General features: G+C 40.3%; 1 protein-coding gene across 1 annotated transcript in view; it reads right to left on the reverse strand.

Annotated features, from left to right (window-relative positions):
• The window catches only part of PTPRG (protein tyrosine phosphatase receptor type G), a gene marked incomplete in the record, with an annotated part of 820,292 nt that overhangs the window by 238,490 nt on the left and 559,126 nt on the right, over positions 1-22,676 (reverse strand). Inside the window, 1 exon segment of the mRNA XM_027775507.1 lies at positions 20,397-20,492. Within this exon segment, the coding sequence (XP_027631308.1) occupies positions 20,397-20,492 (96 nt within the window).

The following is a 22,676-nucleotide window of genomic DNA, read 5'->3' on the forward strand; positions in this document are numbered from 1 at the left end:
TTTCTAGTTTGAAGATATTTTCTTACAATATTAGTCCATATGTATTACTTATTAAATGTGTAATTTATTATTTTCGTTCTTACTGAATATATATAATACAGTGAGTTTACTGAACTATTGGGGTTCTTGGAGGTTCTACTTTCCGGGCATGCTAGAAACAGATGGTATGAATGACTGAGTGAAGCGATGTAATGAGGAATAACATTTAGAAATGTGTTTTTTTGAACAGATCCCCAGGATGCTATGGTGTTTTCTAATTTTGGGGGAGGAGTAGTGAGGGGCCTTCTTTTGCTCCAAAAGAGGTGCGCCCCCCAATTCACTGTCATGTATCAGTATCACGAGCATGTCAAAAGTGTGCCGTTACTCACGAGTGATCATTTATTTATGTGGAAATGCTCAGACCAGGAGTCCTTTGAAGAACACTAGGTGCTGTTGTGAGGTTTATTTAGGTTTTCATTCCCTGGAACGGACACAGGTCTGGAGCAATATCGCCTTTGGCAGAACATCCCGAACTGCATTTAATAGGAGTCACATTCTCACTTCTCAGCTGGAAGATTACACGAGCAGGATCTGAAGGAACTGGGAAGGCTGTCCTTTACCAGGCCTATTTTATACCCTTAGGTTTTACAACCAATATCTCCTTTATGGGGCGAAGTGGAACAAGGCAATCAGTTACAAAAAGACTCCAAGTCTGCCCTTTGCTTAAATGCACGATAATAGCAAGAGCTGGCTGGGGGCCTCTTTGTGTTTCTGACAGTGGGTTCCTAATGGTGTCATCCTAAGCCAGCTTGGCCCCATAATTTCTCTTTTAAGATGGTTGACTTTTTGCTTTGTTTTTAAGATGAGCTGGTAAACTCTGTAAATTTAAAAATCCTTCTGTGCTACAAATGAAACCTAAATGGAAGGCCTTTGGAACTGTAAATCGTAATAGCATATAAAATGAGACTGGCATTAAAGGCCACTGCAGCTAGGGACCGTCCACTTAATTTGTTCTTTTATTCAGATAATTATAATCAGGCTTCAGTCTGGTCATCAATCTGTCCCGAAAAACAGAGGGTAGAAAGATAATAGGACATTGTGAATGATGACTGTCATTTTTATAAATTAGATATCTATGGGCTATTCACAGAAACACAGTAATGAAACCCCTAAGAAGTTTGGTCTGTGGGTTTACAGGCTTTACAATATGGCTTGCAAAATTAACTTTCACAACGGAAAGCGGGCTGTTGTGTTCACAGACATAACACATGGCAAAACACACATACGAACCGATGATCATAATCTGACACCGTCCAACTCTCCAAAATTAAAATGGAACCAGAAGAAGACAGAAGGCCCATTCAATACACTCATACACCGCCCATATCACCAGTAAAGATATGAAAACAACAGGAGAAAACATCAAATGAGAAAAGCAGCAAAAAGTGAGCTCAGAAAACTGCCAGGATCGACACAACAATAAGGATGTTTCTACTGACCCACGCGTGAGCAGCATTTACAAAACCCCTCCTGACCTTCTTTCCTACTCTAGAAGTGCTTTTTTCATTAGTTACCAAGTTGCTTCAAGTACATGCTCCCAGAGTCCGAAAACAATTTTCTTCTTCCTATATAAGAACATAAAATTCTTCGTCCTGGTAATAGAAAGAGATCATTGTCCCGGAGGTCCCAGCTACTGCCCTCTCCTCCTTGACAACTGGATGTCCACACACCTTCTCCTACTTCTTTCCAGCCCAGCCCTCCTACCTGCACCTCTGATCTATTCAGAATGCTCATCAAGCTAGGCCCTTTGTTCTGCCAATTGTTTAATGGCTTTCCCAGCAAAATCCAGAGTTGGTGGCCTTCAAGGCTCTTTAGAGCCCACACACTAGCTCCATCCCTAGCACTAGCTCCATCCCTAGCGGCTTTCTTTCAGGTCCATCGGTTCTCCTGCCTTAGGGCCTTCTCTCAGGCTATTCCTCAGGAGCTGAGAACTTGCCCCACTCAGTCTTTGTTTCCTAACCTAGTTACACTCAGCTCAATCTTACCTTCTTCCAGATCGCCCCAAACTGAGCCTGATTCTCCATCACACACTCTCAGAGCACTGAATGTCTCTTTGCCTTTCCTGGATTTAACACAAGATTAATAATTTACTGGACACTGCTGTGAACATTTATGTGATTATTATGTTTTTTTTTAAAAGAGGTTTTTGCCTTAGTGTGTGTGTGTGTGTGTGTGTGTGTCTGTGTGTGTGTGTCTGTGTGTATGGGTGCTTGCCAGAAAGAGAGACAGAGACAGAGATAGTGAGAGAGAAAAAAGTGAGAAACAAAAAAAAAAACTCCCCCCCCCCCCCCAGGGAGGGATGGCCTCGTTGTAGTCCCTTCTTCTCCAGTCTCCTCCCAGGATCTTGGTCATGCTGCTCACATGTCTGGTGTGATTTTCAAGCCATTGGGGCTAGGACTTGAACCATGGACGGCCATGTGGGAGTCCAGCAATGTAACTGTTATGCCATAAGCTGGTCATACCTAGGACAGAAACTCCCTCTCGTTTCTTTCCCTTTAGGGGCAGTGTCTCACTATGTGGCTATCACTGGCCTTAACTTGCAATCCTCCTGCCTCAACCTTCTGTGTAGATGGGACTTTAGGCACTGCCATTGCACTCTGTTACTAACACTCTTCTTTCATCAAGAATACAGGATGACACATGATCCTCTGTACTGATGTGACATCCAGCCATGGCCATTTGTAGCCCAAAGAGGCTTGTAAATCCCCTATTAGGCTGTATCCATACCAAGTTGCAAAAATCTCCTTTTAGACATCCTTTGCCTCAGTGAAGGTCACACAGGGATTGTAGCTTTGCCTTTCTTGATAACTGATAGCATCGCTGTGTAACAGAGTCCCCTCTGACACTAAGACCGTCTGCTTCACAACTGGTGATGGGAAACAGCGCTCTCGCTTTGCTTTATGACCCAAGCATTTTTAAATGAAGCTTTTATAACTAGGATGTAATCGAAGGCATGGTACTTTGCTGGGTATCCAGGCTGATTTTACATGTTCGCCCGACAGAAAAATGCTGTGCTATGTTTCATCATTTATAAAGCCAGAGAGAAGATTATTATGTTGAAGCTCTGGAAGATAAAGTCGTGGAAGGTAGATTACCATTCTGCACGGCACATCCGTCCGTGGATACAACTGCTCCTTTGCGGCAGGTCGCAGCCTTCCTGAACTGGGAATGTTGAAAAATGCCTCTTGGCAGAACACAGCCAGACATGAGTGGAACTGCTTCTGGGCTTCCAAAAGGTTTCAGTGGCAGCTGAGGGATCCATTAGCCTCCTGAGAACATCCCTGAATTTCCCCAGTTTTGCAAGATGAACATCTTTCTTGATCCAAGGCAGAAATGAATTCTCAGTACTGGCTCCTGATGGCCTCAGTGGGGACAGTGGTGGGGAGGCCTGGCTCTGGGTATCGAGCTCTTTAGCAGGTGCTGCCAGTGCCTGGATCATCCCAGCTCAAAACATCCAAAATCTTTCACAGAAGCAATGGGGCTGGGGGAGCTATATGGCAACAGCCTTCCAAAAACAATTTTTATGTGCCTGAAGCGAGGTTTCATAGGTAGCCAATTAAAATTATGTGCTTTGGAAGCAGGATGGCAGATGACACTATGCTCTCACACCCTTAGCAACATCCAAATTCCAGGGAAGAGCTGTCAGCAATAGTTCAAAAATACAAGTATCTCCCCCAAAGACTTTCCCTCCAAGTCCTAATTGCCAAGGTCCTTGGGACTGTCACCAGGTACCCACCAAAAGAATGAGAAGGAACTCTTTGAGGTGATCCCTTCCTAGGTCCATACTCCTGAGATGAAAAAGGGGGCTATGGGGTTTTCGGGAAGGTGAGAGTGGCATAATTTTGACGTTGAAAAGAGTCTTCAAAGTGAGAAAAATGTGGGTTCAAGTCTTATCATTTTCTAGCTGCCTGTCTTTTGGTCAACATGGAATATCACATGTATTTCCTCGGATTTCTCACTTGTCAAGGGTGGAGAGAGATTCTGACTTCATGAGTTTTAAGACTTCAAAAGATATAAGGGAAAGGTGAGTAGTCACTTTCAAAGAGAAGGAAGAAAGGGAAAAAAGGGGAGAAGGGAGAAATGTGTATGGGGTGATCCCATCTCTGTACACCAGCCAACTGCCACATGCAGAAGAAACTATGCCTTCCAGCCACAATGTCCATATTCCAACCACATCAAGCACCAGGATTAGTGAAAGGAACTTCGAGAATAGGCAATAAATAGCTCACATGCCATAGTGTTTAAGAAAGATCTTATCTTTATTACTGGCATTGCTTCTAACCAAGTAGACACAAATAAGAAATCTCACAGAAAAGAATGTATTCCCAGCCAGGTGACACTACATAAAAGAAGCATGTTTACAACTTTGACATACAGTGGAGAGGAATCCACTACTAGGAATGAAGCAGTTCCTTGGTGTTCAGGGGAAAATCGGATAGAGTGTTGTCACTTCAAATGGCCTCACCACCATTTACAGGCATCTGGATTCATATGGTGCATTCCCTGTCTCCCTCTCAGCCCACTGGTTGCTACAGTTAAAAAACTATTTCACCATCCAAGATGTTAGACGGAACACTTTAGCTCCTCTTTAAAGAAGTAAGAGAGACATGTAGATGCTCCTTGAAGAAATTTGAATCTGGTTACCTCCTCCTAAATTACTGAGTAACAGCACCAATAACAGCCACTTAAGACCTTGTCTCACAGCCAAAGCAATCAGAGATCTGAAGCACCCTACACCAATATGCAAGTACGTTGGGAGGAGGCGTATTCTTGACACGCTGAAGCAATGTCCTTATTTTAGTACATACAGCCCTAGATCAGGTCTCAGGATATTAGGCAGTGTTGGTTCAAAATATTCTCTCTCTTTTAAAAAAGTATATTTATTCAGAGAAAGGACTGCTGAACAAGGGCCCAATGAGACAATCCACCCTCAGCCTTCAGTCAGCCCTGACGGTGACCAAGTTTGGGTGTGCATGGAGTACTCTAGGACTTGATCTGAACCAAAGACTTCTCTATACTGCCTGCATATACATGAGCTTATCTAAAGTTCACAACAAATCAGATATCAATAATTCCATTTTATAGATGAAACAATTGAAATGGGAAGATTAGATAGACTTGCTTTAAGACATAAGAAGCAAGTGGCAAGTCAGAATTTCAGCAAAAAAAAGTCTCACTCCAACACCTTAGATATTGAGTTCATAATCCAGGGGACTCTTAGCAACTATTGAGAAGCTTCTAGAATCAGAATCTTCTAAGAAGGCTATTAAGAGGATTAAATGGGATACTGTATGTAGTACGGTTGGTGGGATTGGTCGAGGGAGAACCTGACACATGACCGGAGAAACCACAATACTACCTATTGTTATTTTTATTATTGTTTCTGTTTATATTCAAAGAGAATTGGACACTGAAAGTATCCCTTTAGAAGACATGATATTTCACCAGTGTTGTGTGTTTTATTGGGATGATGACATATCATACCTACAAAATTAAAAATACAGAGGAATCACAAATCTTTAGGCTGATTGCCACTGGGGGGGAAAAGAGGGCAGCTGGGCTACCAGATTTGGATATGACCCTAAACATTCATTTCCTTTGCTGAAAGATTTAGGAATTGGCTTTGTGTTAGCTAGCTGCTTGCATTTCTGAAGCATCTGGCACTAAACCCTATAATTGGTTCAGTTTAAGAAAAAATAGAACTAGCCTGGCAGCTACCTTTGGGAAATGTCTAAATATAGAAATAATTCACTGAAACCTCATCAGAATGGCGTTCAAGGATGCCAACCTACCAGAGAAAACGCTGCAGGAAGTCGAGTAAGACCTCAGTAATATGGATGAAGTCCACAGAACTCAATTAACAAAGAGTCAGAATTGACTATGTCTAAAAGATAAATCATTTTATTTCATCATACTGCCCCAATCAATCTACTGCTAGGGGTGTGATTTTAGGTGCACCCTTCACCAGATCCATTTTTATTAATACACAAGGGTCATAAGCAAAGGATTGATAAGAAATGAATACTATATAAAATGGGTTGATAATGCCCAGTTAATACATAGATTAAACAGTCCCTCTCACTGGAATTTTATTTGTAGTATGGATATGCCTAATGAATGTCTTCTTAAAATGAAAAAAGGAAGTCTTGGCTCACATCACTTTGGACAAACTCTTAATTCCAACATGACAGACCTAGATTATTTAGCCCTATTGGATCAGTTTGTAACAGTTGTCTAGGAATTTGGACACATTCAAAAATCATAACTGGGGGGACCAGCAGTTAGCGTAATGGCTATGTTGCTGGACTCCCATGTAGTCGATGGCGGTTCAAGTCCCAGACCCGGTGGCTTAAACTCACACCGGGCGTGTGTGTGTGCGTGCTCAAGATCCTGAGAGGAGAAAGGAGAAGAAGGGATTGTGGCATGGCCATCCCCCCTGGGGGGTGATTTCTCACTTTCTGTCTCTCTGTCTGTCTTTCTGGCAAGCACTCACACCCTATAGCAAAAACCTGTCCAAAAAAAGAAAAAAATCATAACTTGGTATGTGTTCAGAGAACAAAATGAGCTAAGATAAGCTGAATCTGTTGTACAAGTATGTCCACATGAGTTAATGTATAGGTGTGTTTCACAGAAAACTCCAAACGGGGAGTTGATGTTAAAATTTTTTTCAAAAACACCTGTACAATCATAATATAGAAATGAGGTGAGCTCCAATAACTGTGCTTTACTATTTCACATCTAGATGCTTAACTGTGGCAAGTTAAAAGGTAGAAAGCACAGAATACATATATTAAGGAAGTCCTCCCAAAAGACTGTCTCCTAATCCTGCCCAAAGCACAGGTGTTACATTCTTGAAAAACACCACAGAGGGTAAAACATTGTCACTAAGATCAAGGTGTTGCGGAAAAAGAGGGATACTGGGGTCCAGTGGGTGGTGCGGTGGTTGAGGTGCTGGATTCCCACATGTCTGATTGTGCTTCGAGTCCCAGACCTGGCAGCTTGAAATTCATGCTGTGTGTGTGTGCATGTGTGCCTGAAAGCCCAGGAGGAGAATTGAGGGGAAGGGACTGTAACATGGCCATCACCCCTATCTCCCCAAAGGGGCTGACTGCTTGCTCATTCTTTCTCTCTCTCTCCAATGACAGCACACACCCTATTGCAAAAATCTCTCTCTCTTTTTTAAAGAGGGATATGAGAAAAATCATAAAATTTTTAACGTGGATAAATAAAATTAAGTTTATTTCATGTTTGCTATCATGTCATGTAAAAATGGTTTAATAGGTTTCTACTAAATTGGAAAAGTCTGTGCAAATGGGTCTGTCATAAAACATCATCTCTGGTGTCCATAACATCTACTTCAGAAGTGTGGATCATAGGAACACTCAAGAGATAGTCAGCCATCATCCAGAACAAGAGCCTGGGACTTGGGATGCATTCAGGCATATCACATATTGGGTCACTGGAAAAGGCATGGCACAGTTTTGCATAGAAAAACACACCATGACTTTCCTGATGACCTAATACATTAAGATGCTATCAGCAGAGAAAACAAACAGTGCTTTCAAAGGAAAGTCTAGATAGAAAGACAAAAGAGAACTACAGTGGAGCAGCACTCAGGAATGCTGAAGCCAGGAAGAAAGGTCCCAGGGTCACAGCCTGAGGCCTCCCTGCTATGCTGGAGCACACATGCCCTCTGTGATCCTGAATGGCTAGGGCTGCTGGTGGGATCATGGTCTAGAGACCCTGTGGGAGTATCTTTCTTTCTCTCTCTCTGTCTCTCTCATGAAATAAATGAATGAATACAATTAGAAAAACACAGAGAATCACCAGCTTCTTGAATGGGCAACTGTGTAGCAGTGCTGCAGGTGAGCAGCATTAGGAATCATATAGTAAAAGATGTTTGGTCATTCTGGCCACGAATGCCAAGTGGCTAGAGAGCAAAAAGATTTCAAAAGAAACAATAACAAACCTCTAAAATGAGCCAACATTAACACCTTGAAAATCCTGCCCTGGGAAAATCCTGCAATGCTATATGGGAACAGCGTAGTGTTGAGATTTGCTTCTCTTACAATCTCTGCAAGGGAGATTCATTGATCTTGGAGTATTACAAACGACCTCTTACTGATTTCCAGCTTAAAAGCATTTGCATGTGCTCTTATCTTTGTTTACTTTGCTGTATCTAAGTGAGTGTGCTGATAAATTGATGCTTGTTTTAAAAATCATTGTAGGTTCTGGGAACAGAAACCTTTTGGGCTCTTAACCAGAGAAGAGGTTAAAAAAGAGAGAGAACAGCGGTAAACCTAAGACACCTAGAAATATGGCAGATTGAAATATTTTGGCAAGTAAATCTTCATGTTGGAATCCTACTTGTCCAACTCTTGATCAGCCAGAGACCACTGGACGTCTGGGGCCTGGAAAGTATTAGTTATTTCTAAGGCTATCTGCCTGCAGTATAACCCAGTAAGTCCTCTCTGATCCCCCCTACTGAGATGAAAAGATTTTGCTGTTTTCAATCTCTTGCTCAATAACCATAATGCTGAGTTTCTTATTCTCAGTCAGCACTGACAATTGGGCCTGCTCTCATCCTATGTTGTGGGGGACTTTTCTGTGCATTGAGGGGCATTGGCAGCTTCCTGGTTTCTACTGGCTAGATGTAGGTGGTATGTCTGCCTCAGTTGTTACAACCCAGAGGTGTCTCTGGACATGGCCACATGTTCCCTGGGGAGAACGTCTCTCACTCCCTTCTATGTGAATCACTACCATAAAAAAGGTTAATGAATGATCATTCTAATCTTCACACTGTTCACTCCCACCACACTTATCTAACCACACCATCCATTTGATACTCTTCAAAGCCCTTTTTTAAAAAGAATTATTTGATTTTATTCATTGTTATTATTTTATTTTATTTTTTACTTTATTTTATTTTTTGAAGTTGACCGGAGAGAGACAGAGAGAGAAAGAAGGCAAGCTGCCGGGTCTGGGACTTGAACCTCAGCCAGCCATGTGGGAGTCCAGCTGCCTTAACCACCATGCCACTTGCCAGCCCCATTCTTCAAAGCCCTTTTAAAAGAGAGAGAAAGCTAAGGAAAAAAGCTGTCATCAAATCTATAAAATAATTACAGGCACAGAGCCTATGGATCAAAGGTTGTAAACTATGGACAAAAAGAATAGCAATATAATTTTATGTTAAAAAGATAACTCATCAGGTATCGACAAAATTAAGAGAGGCCCTAAAGTACTTAAACACATGATGATAACTAGACCCTCTACCCTCTTCAACAGAAAATCCAACTTTCTGTTTCAGTTTCCTACTAAGAGCCTAGACCCTGACTATATACTGGTGCTGTTGAAATGCTAGTTCCAACATGTATTGGTCTATATAATTTTGAGTAATCTATATTGAAAAAAGGCTCCATGCCTCAGCTTCCACATCTGTAAAATGTAGGTAATAACACCTTCAGGGGTCTCAGTGAAGACTAAGTAAAATAATATAGAATGAGCACTAAGCTGTTATCATTTTACATGACATAAGTTCTCAAGAAATACTAATTTTAATTAGCAGTGTTTGTATGCTATTTAGAAAATCTTTTCAACTTTTATTTTTGGTGGGGGGGAGAGTTGTCACTTGCTTTTAAACCTAAAATGTAAGGTTCTTTATATGTGGAATTCTCCCAAGAGATCTAATTAACTAAGGCATTCTACTAGATCAAACTCCAAAATATGAAATCCGGGAGAGGGTGGAGGCAGGGAGAATCGAAACAATTGAATTTGGAGTCTCAACAATAAAAGTCTAGGCTTGGTAGATCCCAAAGAACTATGGGACCCTGATAAACCACATAACCTTTCTGAGAGCCAGGTCTGTCAGCTATCATTTTAGGAGGAATCACTACAGAGTTCCCAAGATCTTCTCCGAGTCTACAGCAATTATATTCTGTTATTTATATTAGAATTAATAGCCAAAACAACTCTGAACTATCGTTCAGTGGTGAACAAAAGCAAAAGGACTTGGTAACCGTCCTTGAAGTGCAATGATTTAATTAAAATAGATTTTCACATGGTCACATTCAAAGAACTCAAAGTCTCTTAATTATGTAATGCTTCGCCAATAATTAAATAGTCCTCTGTAATATCCACTAAGAGGAAATTTGAATTACAGGCCATTAGCAGATAGAAGACGTACTGAAAACACCTGATAGGCTATAAATTCAATGTTGTACATCCACAAATCTATTCCAAAATTGCATCTGAACATTAAGAATGACTCTGGCCTTCACTTAATGGTAAGTCCTATGAAATCAATTACCTGTTAAAATAGTTTAATTGGAACATATGTATTTTAATTTTTGTGTGTATGTAAAAAAAAAAGTCTTCTTAATCAACCCAAAACATTCTGAAATTATACTTCTAGGTAATGTAGTGAAAGAATTGAACTTATAACTAGATAAATCCAAGGATGTGGAAAATGTGAGAAGAATGATATTCAAACAGTAGCAACTGAAAAGGAATAAATTAAGAATCATATTAGCTTACTATGATTATCCTGAAAAACAGCATAAGGGAATTTTAAACATTCTGTCAGCACTCTCTGACACAAACTCACACATTCTCTGACCCCCAAATAGTTACTGGGTTGAGTGGGAAGGTCTAGTAATAATGAGATTTGGTAATGAGTAAAGTTTCTAATTTTTTTTTCTTTTTCTTTTCCTATGAAGTAAGGACCCTTGGGACCAGCAGTTAGCGTAATGGCTATGTCTCTGACCCCAAAATAGTTACTGGGTTGAGTGGAAAGGTTGAGTAATAATGAGATTTGGTAATAAGTAAAGTTTCTAATTTTTTTTTTCTTTTTCTTTTCCTATGAAGTAAGGACCCTTGGGACCAGCAGTTAGCGTAATGGCTATGTCGCTGGACTCCCACGTAGTCGACTGCAGTTTGCGTCCCGGACCTGGTGGCTTAAAACTCACGCCGGGCGCGTGTGCGTGCATGCCCAAGATCCCGAGAGGAGACTGGAGGAGAAGGGATTGTGGCGTGGCCATCCCCCCTGGGGGGTGATTTCTCACTTTCTATCTCTCTGTCTCTCTCTGTCTGTCTGGCGAGCTCACGTGCCCTATAGTGAAAACCTCTCAAAAAATAAAAAATAAAAAAAGTAAGGACCCTTGTTTCACATTGCCATGAGAACTAGTGAAAGTAAAAGAGTATTTGGAGCTATCTACATCAATGATAGAAAATTTGTTCTTCATTAAAAAAAATAATAATAAAAACAAGGCTCAGTGGGCATGGTTAAAGAAAAGAATAAGATCAATTTGGATCACCTTGAATAAAAAGAATAATTTATACTTTAATAGTACTGTTTTTCTTGGTTGATGAGTGAAAGAAAGAAGAAAAATGGAAATAAAAAGTAGAGAAGGTTGATTCCAAATCTAAAAATCACCTCTAGGAAACTCATGCTCTCAAAATGAAATATTTACCATTCTAAATTATACGCCAGATATAATTTTTGTATTCTCCTCTGGATATTTCATCTTCCTGACCAGCTCCTTCCTCCTGCATGCCCCAATGAAAAAATGATGATATTCCTGAAGAAAAATTCAAAGGTCTACCCTTTTCAGACTTACATTTCCCCAACTGCTTTGAAAGCAGAATACAATTCCGAGGGTGCCTTTGCCATTTTCAGAGCACAACACAGAAATGTGCTTAATAAATATTGCAGAATGAACAAATGAGTTAGCAAATGAGTGCATAAATCAGTAAATAAGTGAGAAAATCTTACGTTTTGTCCATTTAGAGACTCTGAAGGAGGAAAAAGAGAGAAAGAGGAAGAAAATGATAGACATGTAAAAAATAGCAAGAGCAAGTAAAAGCAAAGAAACAGAGATGTGCTGAAATACATAGAAACTAACCCATAACTGCCACAGAGGGGTCCTGGGATGGAAAATACGCAAGAAGGAGACAGAGGCAAGCCAGAAGAAAAATTAGCAAAATGATATAGAAATCTCTTTTTGCATATTATCTATTGAGAGAAAGCATGTTGGTGGGAAACTTTATAAAAAACCTAACACAAATAAATTCAGATGTTCTTGGCACTGACACACTTCTTTAAGGGCTTCTGAATACACTACTTTTTAAAGATGTTAAAGCCTTGGGAACCAGCAGTTAGCGTAATGGCTATGTCGCTGGACTCCCACGTAGTCGACCGTGGGTCGCGTCCCGGACCCGGTGGTTTAAAACTCACGCCGGGCGCGTGTGCGTGCATGCCCAAGATCTCGAGAGGAGAATGGAGGAGAAGGGATTGCGGCGTGACCATCCCCCCTGGGGGGTGATTTCTCGCTTTCTGTCTCTATGTCTCTCTCAGTCTGTCTGGCGAGCGCACGCGCCCTACAGTGAAACTCTCTACAAAAAAAAAAAAAAAAGATGTTAAAGCCTCACTGTGTTTTCAGAAGCACAGACATAAATGGAGATCATCCCTTTACCAACACAGTAGACTCAATGGCGCCACAGGTCCCAGAGTTACCACCCTCAGTGAATGATCAGGCTCACCACTTTCACGTTCAACATCCCTGACCAACTCAAGAGTCTTACACTTATGATATAACCACCATCTTTTTTGGCGGGTGAAGCTTACAAAGACTATATTTTTCTAAAGCTTACATCATTAATGGTGTAGAAGAGCCCTGACAGGTTTTCTTTAAATCAATCCTATTTAGTACAAATTTAAGCAACAGTTAAGGTGGACGTTACTGATGTGAGAGGTAGGAAAAGGTAGGTGGGTCAAAAAGAAAAGGAATATGGGCCAGCTGGTGGTATGGCAGGGAAGGCAGCTGAGTTCCCACATGGCAGACTGAAGGGTTCCTGTCCTAGACTTGGAGGCCTGAGAAACATGCTGGGCACATGTGCATGCATGCTCCAAATCCCCAAAGGAGGGAGAAATGGAGAAGGTACTGTAGTGTGACTATTCCCCATTGGGGGAGAGGTGCTTTCTTACTTTCGCTCTCTCTTTACCTGGCTCTCTCCAGGAAGCTCATCTGCCCTCTAGCAAAATTAAAAAATAAAAAACAAGAGAGAGAAGAAAAAGAAAATGAACAAGAGGTGGACCTAAACCTCAAAGAACTTCTATTATTCGAGCTTAGCTTCTATTCTTCTAACTCAGGCTTTACTCCTCCTGGTAACTGGTTCTAATACTCCTTACCTGATAAGTTATCAAGCTGTCACTATCGAAGCAAGTCTTTAGAGTCCAGATATGTTTCTGCTGAATCTAGTTAAGTATTTGCACGATCAGGGTACATCGTTAGTCACATGCAAGGGATACGATGATGAATATAACTCCTAGTCTTCAAAGACCTCACAGTATAAAGGCAAGTAAAAGCAACAGTTTCAATACGAAATAGAACACTAGGAGTTGCAGGGAGTCACAGGAAGGACAGATCACATCTACCTTGGGGGGGGGGGACAAGGATGGGGGGGTGACATGCAGGGAAATGGAGAAAAAGGCTTCCTTGCCAGCGTTGGATGGATGATGAGTCATCAAGAACTCCTCCTGCCTTCTCAATGTCTATAAATAATCCCAGGTGCTGCCATTTCATTTAATTACTAAGCCTCTCCAGATGGAGAAAAATAATTAAGCAGTCTGTACCACCGACATGATATAAAGAATGGGTTAGCAACTTGAGAAATATTTGAGTTCTAAAGTTTCCTTTCAACTCTGAAGTAAGTGCAGAAATGAAGAGGCGGGCAAAAGACTCTAAGACCTGAAAGAAAGCCAAATGATTATGGTCAAACTCTGGGTAGCATTTACAAGGAAATCTAAAAAATACATAAATTATTACCAAAGGGCTCTGTGATCAACTCTCAGAACAAGCAGAACTGAGAATGTTCAATTAAGGAATCTCAACAGACTTGCTGAACATAGGTTGTCAAGAAGAGATACTTTAAGAAAGATAACCTATACATGAATCAGACGCAATTTCACTATTAAATGTATATGAAATACACGCACTGACTGGGCCTCTAACAGAGACACAACAATAATTTCATATCTTTGTGTCTGGTGACAAGATTACAAGTGACTCTACCCAAGTATGTCATATGAGAAATGTTTTAAATTCAAGTCCTCTTAAAGAATCACGAAGGCCAGCCACAGTGGTGCAATAGTAACGTGATGCTCTGTGATGCTAAGGCCACATGGGGAGGTCCCAGGTTCATGTCCTGAGGCCTCCCTATATGCAGTGGGTTTGTACGTGGTGCTGTAATTCAAGGCGGCTAAGATTGGGGGTAGGTTGTGGCTAGAAGACCATATTGGAGGTCTCTTTCTCTCACAAGAAGTATGTAAACTGAAAAGCTCATGCATTTATAATTCCAAATTTCAGTGGAATCAATGAACTATAAATGAAATTTGAGATATGGATATTGAATAATAAAATGAAGGGTATGTTCCCCCAAGAACCATAAATTCACTACTAGTCATGTCCTTCATGAAGAAAACAAAATTAAATAAACCAACAGAATGGGGTACCAAAATTCTATGACTGTCAAATTGAAATCTATTAAGATGGTTGCATGCTTAGAAGCTACTTTGGTCCTGGTGGGAAAACAGAGGGAAGTGTTAAATGAGTAATTTGAAATTACTCATTTAATTCTGAAAACACAGACTGGAAGGAAAAGAAAAACAAATAAGCAAAATCAGAACCCAATTCAGGAAGACGGAAGATTCTATTCTTGGTCTAAGAAAAGCATAGGCTTTGTTACAAGTAAAGTCATTCTGAGTAGTGGATACTTGCTACTCTATAAGCTTAAAAAGGAGCCAATTAAATTGCTTTTTCTTAATTTGCCAGAGGGCTTATAAGCTTGCTGGTGAGTGACAGAAACAAAGAGAAAGTACCTGTCCAGTGGAATGTGGTCATGATGCAATCTCTTCTCCCTTTCTGGAATCTATCAAGATTTGGGGTACATGTGAACATGTACCTGGTTTTTCAAGCCTCCAAGGCCAGGACTTAAACCATGCCACCGATCATGTGGGCTCTGGTTCCCTTAACCCCCAGTAGGCTTTGGGACTGGCCCATATCTTTTAGTGAGTTAGTTAATTAATTAATCTATCTTAGCATCCCCCACCCCCTATAGGCCACATGTGCTCATTGGAAGGAGACAAAGGCAGAGGGAGGGAAAGTAAGAAATCACACCAGTGAGATGACCACACTGTAATCCCTACCCATCTGCGCTCCTCTTGGGATTTTGGACATGCATGCACACACTCCCAGTGTGATTTTTAAGCCACCGTTTCAGGGACTTGAATCACATCTGGCCATGTGGGAGTCCAGCACCTTAACCACCATCCTACCTGGTAGCCTCCTTTTCTGGTGAATTATTTAAAAACAAAAGTATCTTCCACAAATTGGCTAATTATTCCACTGATTCCATTTCATGTAAACCTGGGTTTTCATACTTCTATTTGTTTAAGCAAATAACATGTAGGGTGTTATAAGAACAATGAAATATTTTTAAAGAAAATTTAAATAACTTGGTATTTTACATTTTTACAGCCATTCAAGTCACTTAACAGTAGAGAATAGCAGAGGTATTACTTTAACAAATGGAAATCAATGATTTTAATGTTTGTGCTTAGATAAATTAGTATTTATTCTCTTAAGTGGTTTAACCAAAATTTCCTCTATTTTTAATTAATTTTTTTAATGTAAAACTCATTTATTTAAACAATCCTTTAAAATCCAAATTCACTCTTACCTAGACCCACACCTTCCAGTGGGCTGCTAGTTCACCAGCAATTTGTGAGAAACCAGGGGGAATAAAAAGGGTGATTCTTCCTGTAGTCACATTACTACCATGTGTTGGAAAATTGTAATAAATACTTAGTGGTTATGAAGTGAGTGCAGCTCCTACAGCTGTGTGGCTAGAATCTGCACAATTGTATATGACTATCAAGATGTGCTACATTCCACTCATGAAGAAAGTCCTTCCTCCCTTCCCCTGTGTTTGCACAAAGTGCCACTCTACTTACCACCTTTCCTGAGAATGATCCTCAACTCTGTTACCAAACGATGGAAGCAGCTATTCAATAGTACATGCCAGGCTATATGATCTTAGGACCATGTTAACATGAATATATGGGGGCCAGCAGATGGTGTAGTGGTTACGTCACTGGACTCCCACATGACCAACTGCAGTTTGAGTCCCGGACCTTGTAGCTTGAGACTCACTCCGGGCACATGCATATGCGTGCCCAAGATCCCAGGAGGAGAATGGAATAGAAGGGATTGAGACATGGCATCCCTCCTGGGGGATGTTTTCTCTCTTCCTGTCTCTCTCTCTGTGTCCCTGGCAAGCACATGTGCCCTACAGCAAAAACCTCTCTAAAAAAGATTAAAAACAAACAAACCAAAAAACCCCATACACTACGATTGCTCTGGAAACACTGTTCCAACAGGAATGCATACAGTCTCCGAAGTACACAGCCAGCCACTGCAAAGATCCCGATGACTGCTACATCCCCAAGACGTAAAACTTTCCATATTTAAGAAAGAACTATAAACACTGTGTAGGTTCAACAAATCATGCTTGTGAACCACAAAGGACTATACGCAGGCAACCTCCAATCTAGGCCAACATATTGTTCCTTGGTCAATCACGTGCACCGTCCAGGTTTATATCTCTGGGTGTTCTCGCAACATTATGAACTTTATCATACATCAGAGCAAGAGCAGAGAAAGAGCCACAATTACCCAGAATAATAGACACCTTTTGAGGAAGAAAAGCAAGAGAGAGTAAAAAAATTTTAAATATAAGAAACTCATTCTAGGGACCAGCAAATGGGATAGTGGTTATGTCACTGGACTCCCACATGGCTGACTGTGGTTTGAGTTCAGACTCGGTGGCTTCAAAAATCATGCTGGGCACATGTGTGCCCAAGGTCCCGGGAGGAGAACGGAGGTGAAGGGTAATTTCTCACTTCCTGTCTCTCTCCAGCAAGTACATGTGCCCTATAGAAAAAAATCTAAAAAAAAAAAAAAAAAAAAAATTTCTAGTGTATAGAGAAAGACAACCAAAACCCACACAAACTTAGCTTTGCAGAGACATGCACTCAGGGCTCATGCACACCATGTCACTCTGGATATGAATACGTGGGTTTATGAGCACCAAGTCAGACTGCAGCCTTTGTGTAAATGCAGTTTCTTTGTTCACTGCTTACCGAACATCACATGGGATTGTGACAGTGAGACCAAAGTGGATGAGACAATTATGTTTATGATATTAGCAACTAATGCCATTCCTGGCACAGAATCAGTGAATAGATAATAGTTTTTCAGTACCAGAATGTAAGAAGATAGGCTTGAATTTGTAACTATTGGGTTGTTGGGAAAGTCATGACGTAGTTTTCCACAAAAATGTGCCATGATTTTCCTGACAACCCAACATATATCCAATTTTCTCTGACCCTTTTGGGGAGAAATACCAAAGTCTTAAACATTTATCATTCTTGTTAGGAACATTCAAAATACAAAGATCTCAAAATATAGGATCTAACTAGATTGTCAAATTAAAATAACAATAATATTTTTCCCCTCCATTTCAGGACACAGTGAGGACTCAAATGTATAAACACACATATGGACTTACATGGAAGACAAAGGATGCAGGTCAACACAGCTGCTACCTAAATAAACCTGTATTTTTTTATTATCAGCCCTCTATTTTATGTCTACAGGATAAGCAAGCCAAAATTTAGAAAAGAACCTAACTAATGAAACACAAATTTCTTCCTACGTGAATCAGTAGTTATGCCCTTAAAAATAATGAAAAGAAATAAAAACCTAGATTTTTTTTTTAAGGTTTTTGCCATATGGTATGTGCACTCATCAGAGAGACAGAGACAGTGAGAGAGAAAGTGAGCAGTTACTTTTTAGGGATGGCCACACTGCGGTCCCTCTCCTCCTTTCTCCTCCTAGGATTCTGGGCACACATGCATGCACCCTGCATGCGAGTTGGCCATGTGGGAGTCTAGCACCACAGCCACCATGCCATTTGCTGGCTCCCAAAAACCTAGATCTCATAGTGAAGGATTTTGCTGGTTAGCACACAAGGCATCTTGCCTGCTTAAGACTCTAACTGATCTTCTATTTAGTAAGAGTTTATGGAGCTGGAAAAATAGAAAGTATCTGGGTAGAGTACACTGTGAACTAGTCCTTCTAGGACTCTTAAGAACATTTAAGAGACCAGTAGGTGATGTGGTGGTAGGGCACTGGGCTCCCACACAGCTGACCACAGTTCAAGTCCCAAGACATGGCAGCTTGAAATTCACACTGGGTGTATCTGTGTTCATACCCCAGAAAGGAGAATGGAGGAGAAGGGACAGTGGTGTGGCCATTCCCCAAGGGGGTGATTTCTCACTCGCCCTATCTCTGCCTCTTTTGGGCAAGTGTGTGCACCCTATGGCAAAAACCTTGAAAGGAAGAAAGAAAGAAAGAAAATTTTAAAGTTGTATTTTCCTATGAGAAAGGTGACTTGTCATTGGGAACTGGTTGATCTAGGCATGAGTAGTCAAGACAGTGAAGAAGGCAAAGGTAGATTGATAGCTGAGCTACAGGAATAGAGGCCAGCTGGTTGAGAAGCAGCGTACTGAAAGGCAATGACAGAAAAAGATTTTAACTAGGTAAGTGGAAATTGTTTAAGAGTAATTTATATAGCCCCAGTATTGCGAAGGCAGGCCAATCATGGCATATTGCAGAACTATGGGGAGATCGAACCAGTTCAGGACCTAAACAGATGACTTCCACAGTATCTGGCCAGGACTCCCAGTAAGTATTAGACATTCCCTGTATATCAAGACCCAGGCCATACTCCGGATGCATCACTGTATATAAACTACTAAAAAAGTTCTGCAATTCTACTTACCCTTACCATATGTGATACCCTCTGATCAACTTCCCCTCTATTCTGTATTTCTCAGTTTTCTTATTTAGAAAATATTGAGCCAGACTCACTGAAATGGTTTCATGATGCACTAGTGGGTCAGAACCGACTATGTGAAAACCAGGGCCACAACTCAGGCTTAGGACAGTTTCTGAAATTGGGCAGACTATACAGTTTTTCCATTTTCACATGTAATCTGCCCTTTGAGCTTTATCCAGTAAAGAAAAGGAACAATATTATTTAAGAGGGAGAGATAAGCAACAGAAGGAACTTCCGGTTCTGTGTACTCACTAAAAAGGGCAGTAAAATTAACATACTCCAGACAAGAATGGCTTTACCTCCATGAAAAAGCAGAAGGCAGATGTTAAAGACCTACATCGGAGCAGTTTCTGATATCTTTAATGTTCCTTTGAGTTATTACAAAGAGACCACTTTTCAAATTGGTAAAACAAACACCTGGGTATAGTCCTTCAGCAAATGTTAAGGCTTAAAGATAATCGTATGCCTGTTCCCCTAGTTCCTGCACTATCTCCTATGGACAATCTGGTGAAAGAATTCACTGATGAACACTGCTATAACTTGATTCGCTTTATTGAAAAGCCTGGACAGCATTATCTATACAAGGATGTGACCTCCAGGGGCCAGCAGGTGGCCTGGTAGTTGGGACAGCAGAACTCCCACATGGCTGACCACAGTTCAAGTCCCAGATCTGGCAGCTTGCTTTCCCACTTTCCTTCTCTCTTTCTGTCTCTCTCTGGTCAACTTCAATAAAATAAAATAATGACAATGAATAAAATTAAATTAAATAATTCTTTTAAAAAAGTTACTTTAAAAAAAAAGAAGGATGCGATGTCTGACTTCCCTGTGTAGAATCAACACTTGAGCTATAAACATTCATCAACATAATCGCATTTAAAGAGAAAAGGGACAGGAGTTCATAAATATACTATCATGAAAATAGTCTCAATAAAAACTTTAGTTTCCATGGGGATGTCTGGGAGGGAATGAAAAAGGGTCTCTTTCAGGAGATGACTGATGCTATTTATTAATCTACTTGTAAGTGATGTCAAATTTTAAAGTTGCTCCAAAGAAAACCACCTTTTTTTTTTTTTCCTTTTTGACTTCAGCCTTTTAATATGCTGAAGGAACCTGTTCAAAACGCTTCAGCAGCAAAGTAACTTAGATGATAAATGTGTTCTTCAATCTGTGCACCAGTCAAGTAGCAATAAAATCAGAATAATTCATGCAAAAATTTTCATTATGTTTCTAAACATACTTATTTACATTTTAAATCACACATTAGACAATATGAAATATCTTTCATTTAGACAGGTGTGAACTAGAAAACAGATGCATTCATTAAACATGGAACAATTCAGCGAGTTAAAAAAAATACTCAAGGAACGCTGGTTGAAGTACTGTAGCCACTGTGAACTTACTTGAAAAAATATGGCCATGGCTCCAATTATTCTGTTTTCAGAAATTGCGGTTTGAAAGCTGTCAAAGTCATCTGGATTGTAAAAGAAAATCTGCATCTGTAAAGGAACAATTAAGACATATTAGGACAATTTTCAAATTTACATAAAAGTAGAAAGAATAGTACAATGAGCCCACATTCCTTATTTCCTAAAATTTTGCCAAATTTACTCATCTAACCATAATTCCCCTTTTTAAAAGTATTTCAGAGCAAACCCCAGCCATCCTGCTATTTTATCCCTGCATACTTGAGAGTACATCACATCTTCTCATGAAACTATTGATACATTGCTTTTATGGTACTCTGAATAAATAACACCAATGTCTTATTACCTAAAGCACAGCACAAGATGAAAAAGTGCAATTTTTTTTAAGTTTACTTATTTGTTTCATGATAGAAACAGAAATTTAAGTACCCTGCACAAGGCCTCACCCCAGGATCCCTACCCCCCAGACCCCCCAGCCAGCCAGAATCACAAGTGCATACAGGCTAAACTGGGAAATGAACCAGCAAACCTCCATATGGATCTAGCATCACTTGAGCAGCATATTTTTACAATGCCACTAAGCTGCACCCATAAGTAGATTTTTTTTTTGAGAGAGAGATTTTTTTTTTTTTTTTTTTTTTTGCTATAGGGCATGGACTCTTGCCAGAGAGACAGAAAGTGAGAAACCATCCCCCAGGGGGATGATTTCTACAATCCCTTCTCCTCCATTCTCCTCCTAGGATCTTAGGCATGCACACACATGTGCCTGACATGAGTTTTAAGCCACTGGGTCCAGGACTTTAACCATGGCTGACCATGTAGGAGTCCAGTGACCTCACCACTATACCATCTGCTGGCACCATAAGTAGAATTTTAATGGAGTTAAATATCTTTTTTTAAAAAAAATATTTTGTTTAACTTCATTTTAATTTGACCAGAGAGGGAGGGAGGGAGTGAGCGAGAGACTGACAGTGAGAGAGAGAAAGAGAGAGCAAGCCATCAGGTCCAGGACTCAAACCGTGGTTGGCTATGTGGGAGTCCAGCTCCCGTAACCACCACACCACCTGCCAGCCCCATGAAGTTAAATATCTTGAAGTAAAAAACAAGCCTGTGAAATTCAGTCCACATATCAAAATTGGAAACACTTAAGTGTACATTTTTGTAACAACTCTTATACTAATGTGAATTTGAAGGGGTATCTCAGTAGCTTTAAGAATTAGCTCAAGGGGCATATTTCAGTGAATTCACAAAGAAATAGAATGATAAGGATAATAATAATGCTTTACATATTATAGCTTGCAAAAAGCAATCCCATACATTATTTCACTCAGTCCTTTAATTGCCCCTATAAAGATAGCACAGAATTATCATACTCAGTTATAAAGAAGTGGTGCTTCAGAGAGGGTCTAAAATCCAGGTCCTCTTATGCCGACCTTAAATATCTCCTCTAACATTTGGTCAGAGTGTCATATTAACAAAGAAGATCACAGACAAATCAACTTAAATTCATTAAACAGTCTTAATGCTTGAACACACCTTGATAATTTGAAAAGACTCAGAGAACAAAAACAGACTGCAGAGCACCCCTTAGGGGCTATGTATATGATAAAAAGAACAGTTCCGAGTTCCTCTTCTAGATTCTTATTTCCTTGCCTGTGAGACCCCAGACAAGCTATTTTCTGAGCTCAGCTTCCTCATGTATAAAGTCAAGTATTTCCACTTGGTGGGCGGTTGTGTGGATCAAACAAGTTGGTGTAGGTGGACAGCACACAGCAACACATTTAGACCTCATCAGCGCTCAACAAATGGCTGCCATCATCATGTTTTAAGGTTAACATCTGGCAGACATCTTAAAATTTCTACTAAGACTGTGATTCCACTAAATCTTCTAGAATGACCCAACTCCTTATAGATATCAAACCTCCTGCATCTAATCACTATCTTTCCTGACCTCTATTTCCCCATTTTTTTCCAAATGGCACGATGCTATTTTCTGTAGTAGACTGAACCACCACACCCCTGATGGAGTTTGGAGACTTGACACTAAGCAATAAATTCCCAGTGGGAAAAGCTATATCAGAGTGACCAGCTAAAGTACACAGAGGTAAAGAGAGTCCTGATGGGACCGAATTTAGTATGATGCTAGTAACATCGTGGCATTTCTTAATCTGAAGGGTAAAACCAAGTATCCCAAATTAAGACACTTCCCAGAAAAATTCAGACACAGAAATGAATAGAAGAATGGGTAGACTTTCT

Source organism: Tupaia chinensis, unplaced genomic scaffold (assembly GCF_000334495.1).
Source record: "Tupaia chinensis unplaced genomic scaffold, TupChi_1.0 Scaffold000569_1, whole genome shotgun sequence".
Lineage (NCBI taxonomy): Eukaryota > Metazoa > Chordata > Mammalia > Scandentia > Tupaiidae > Tupaia > Tupaia belangeri.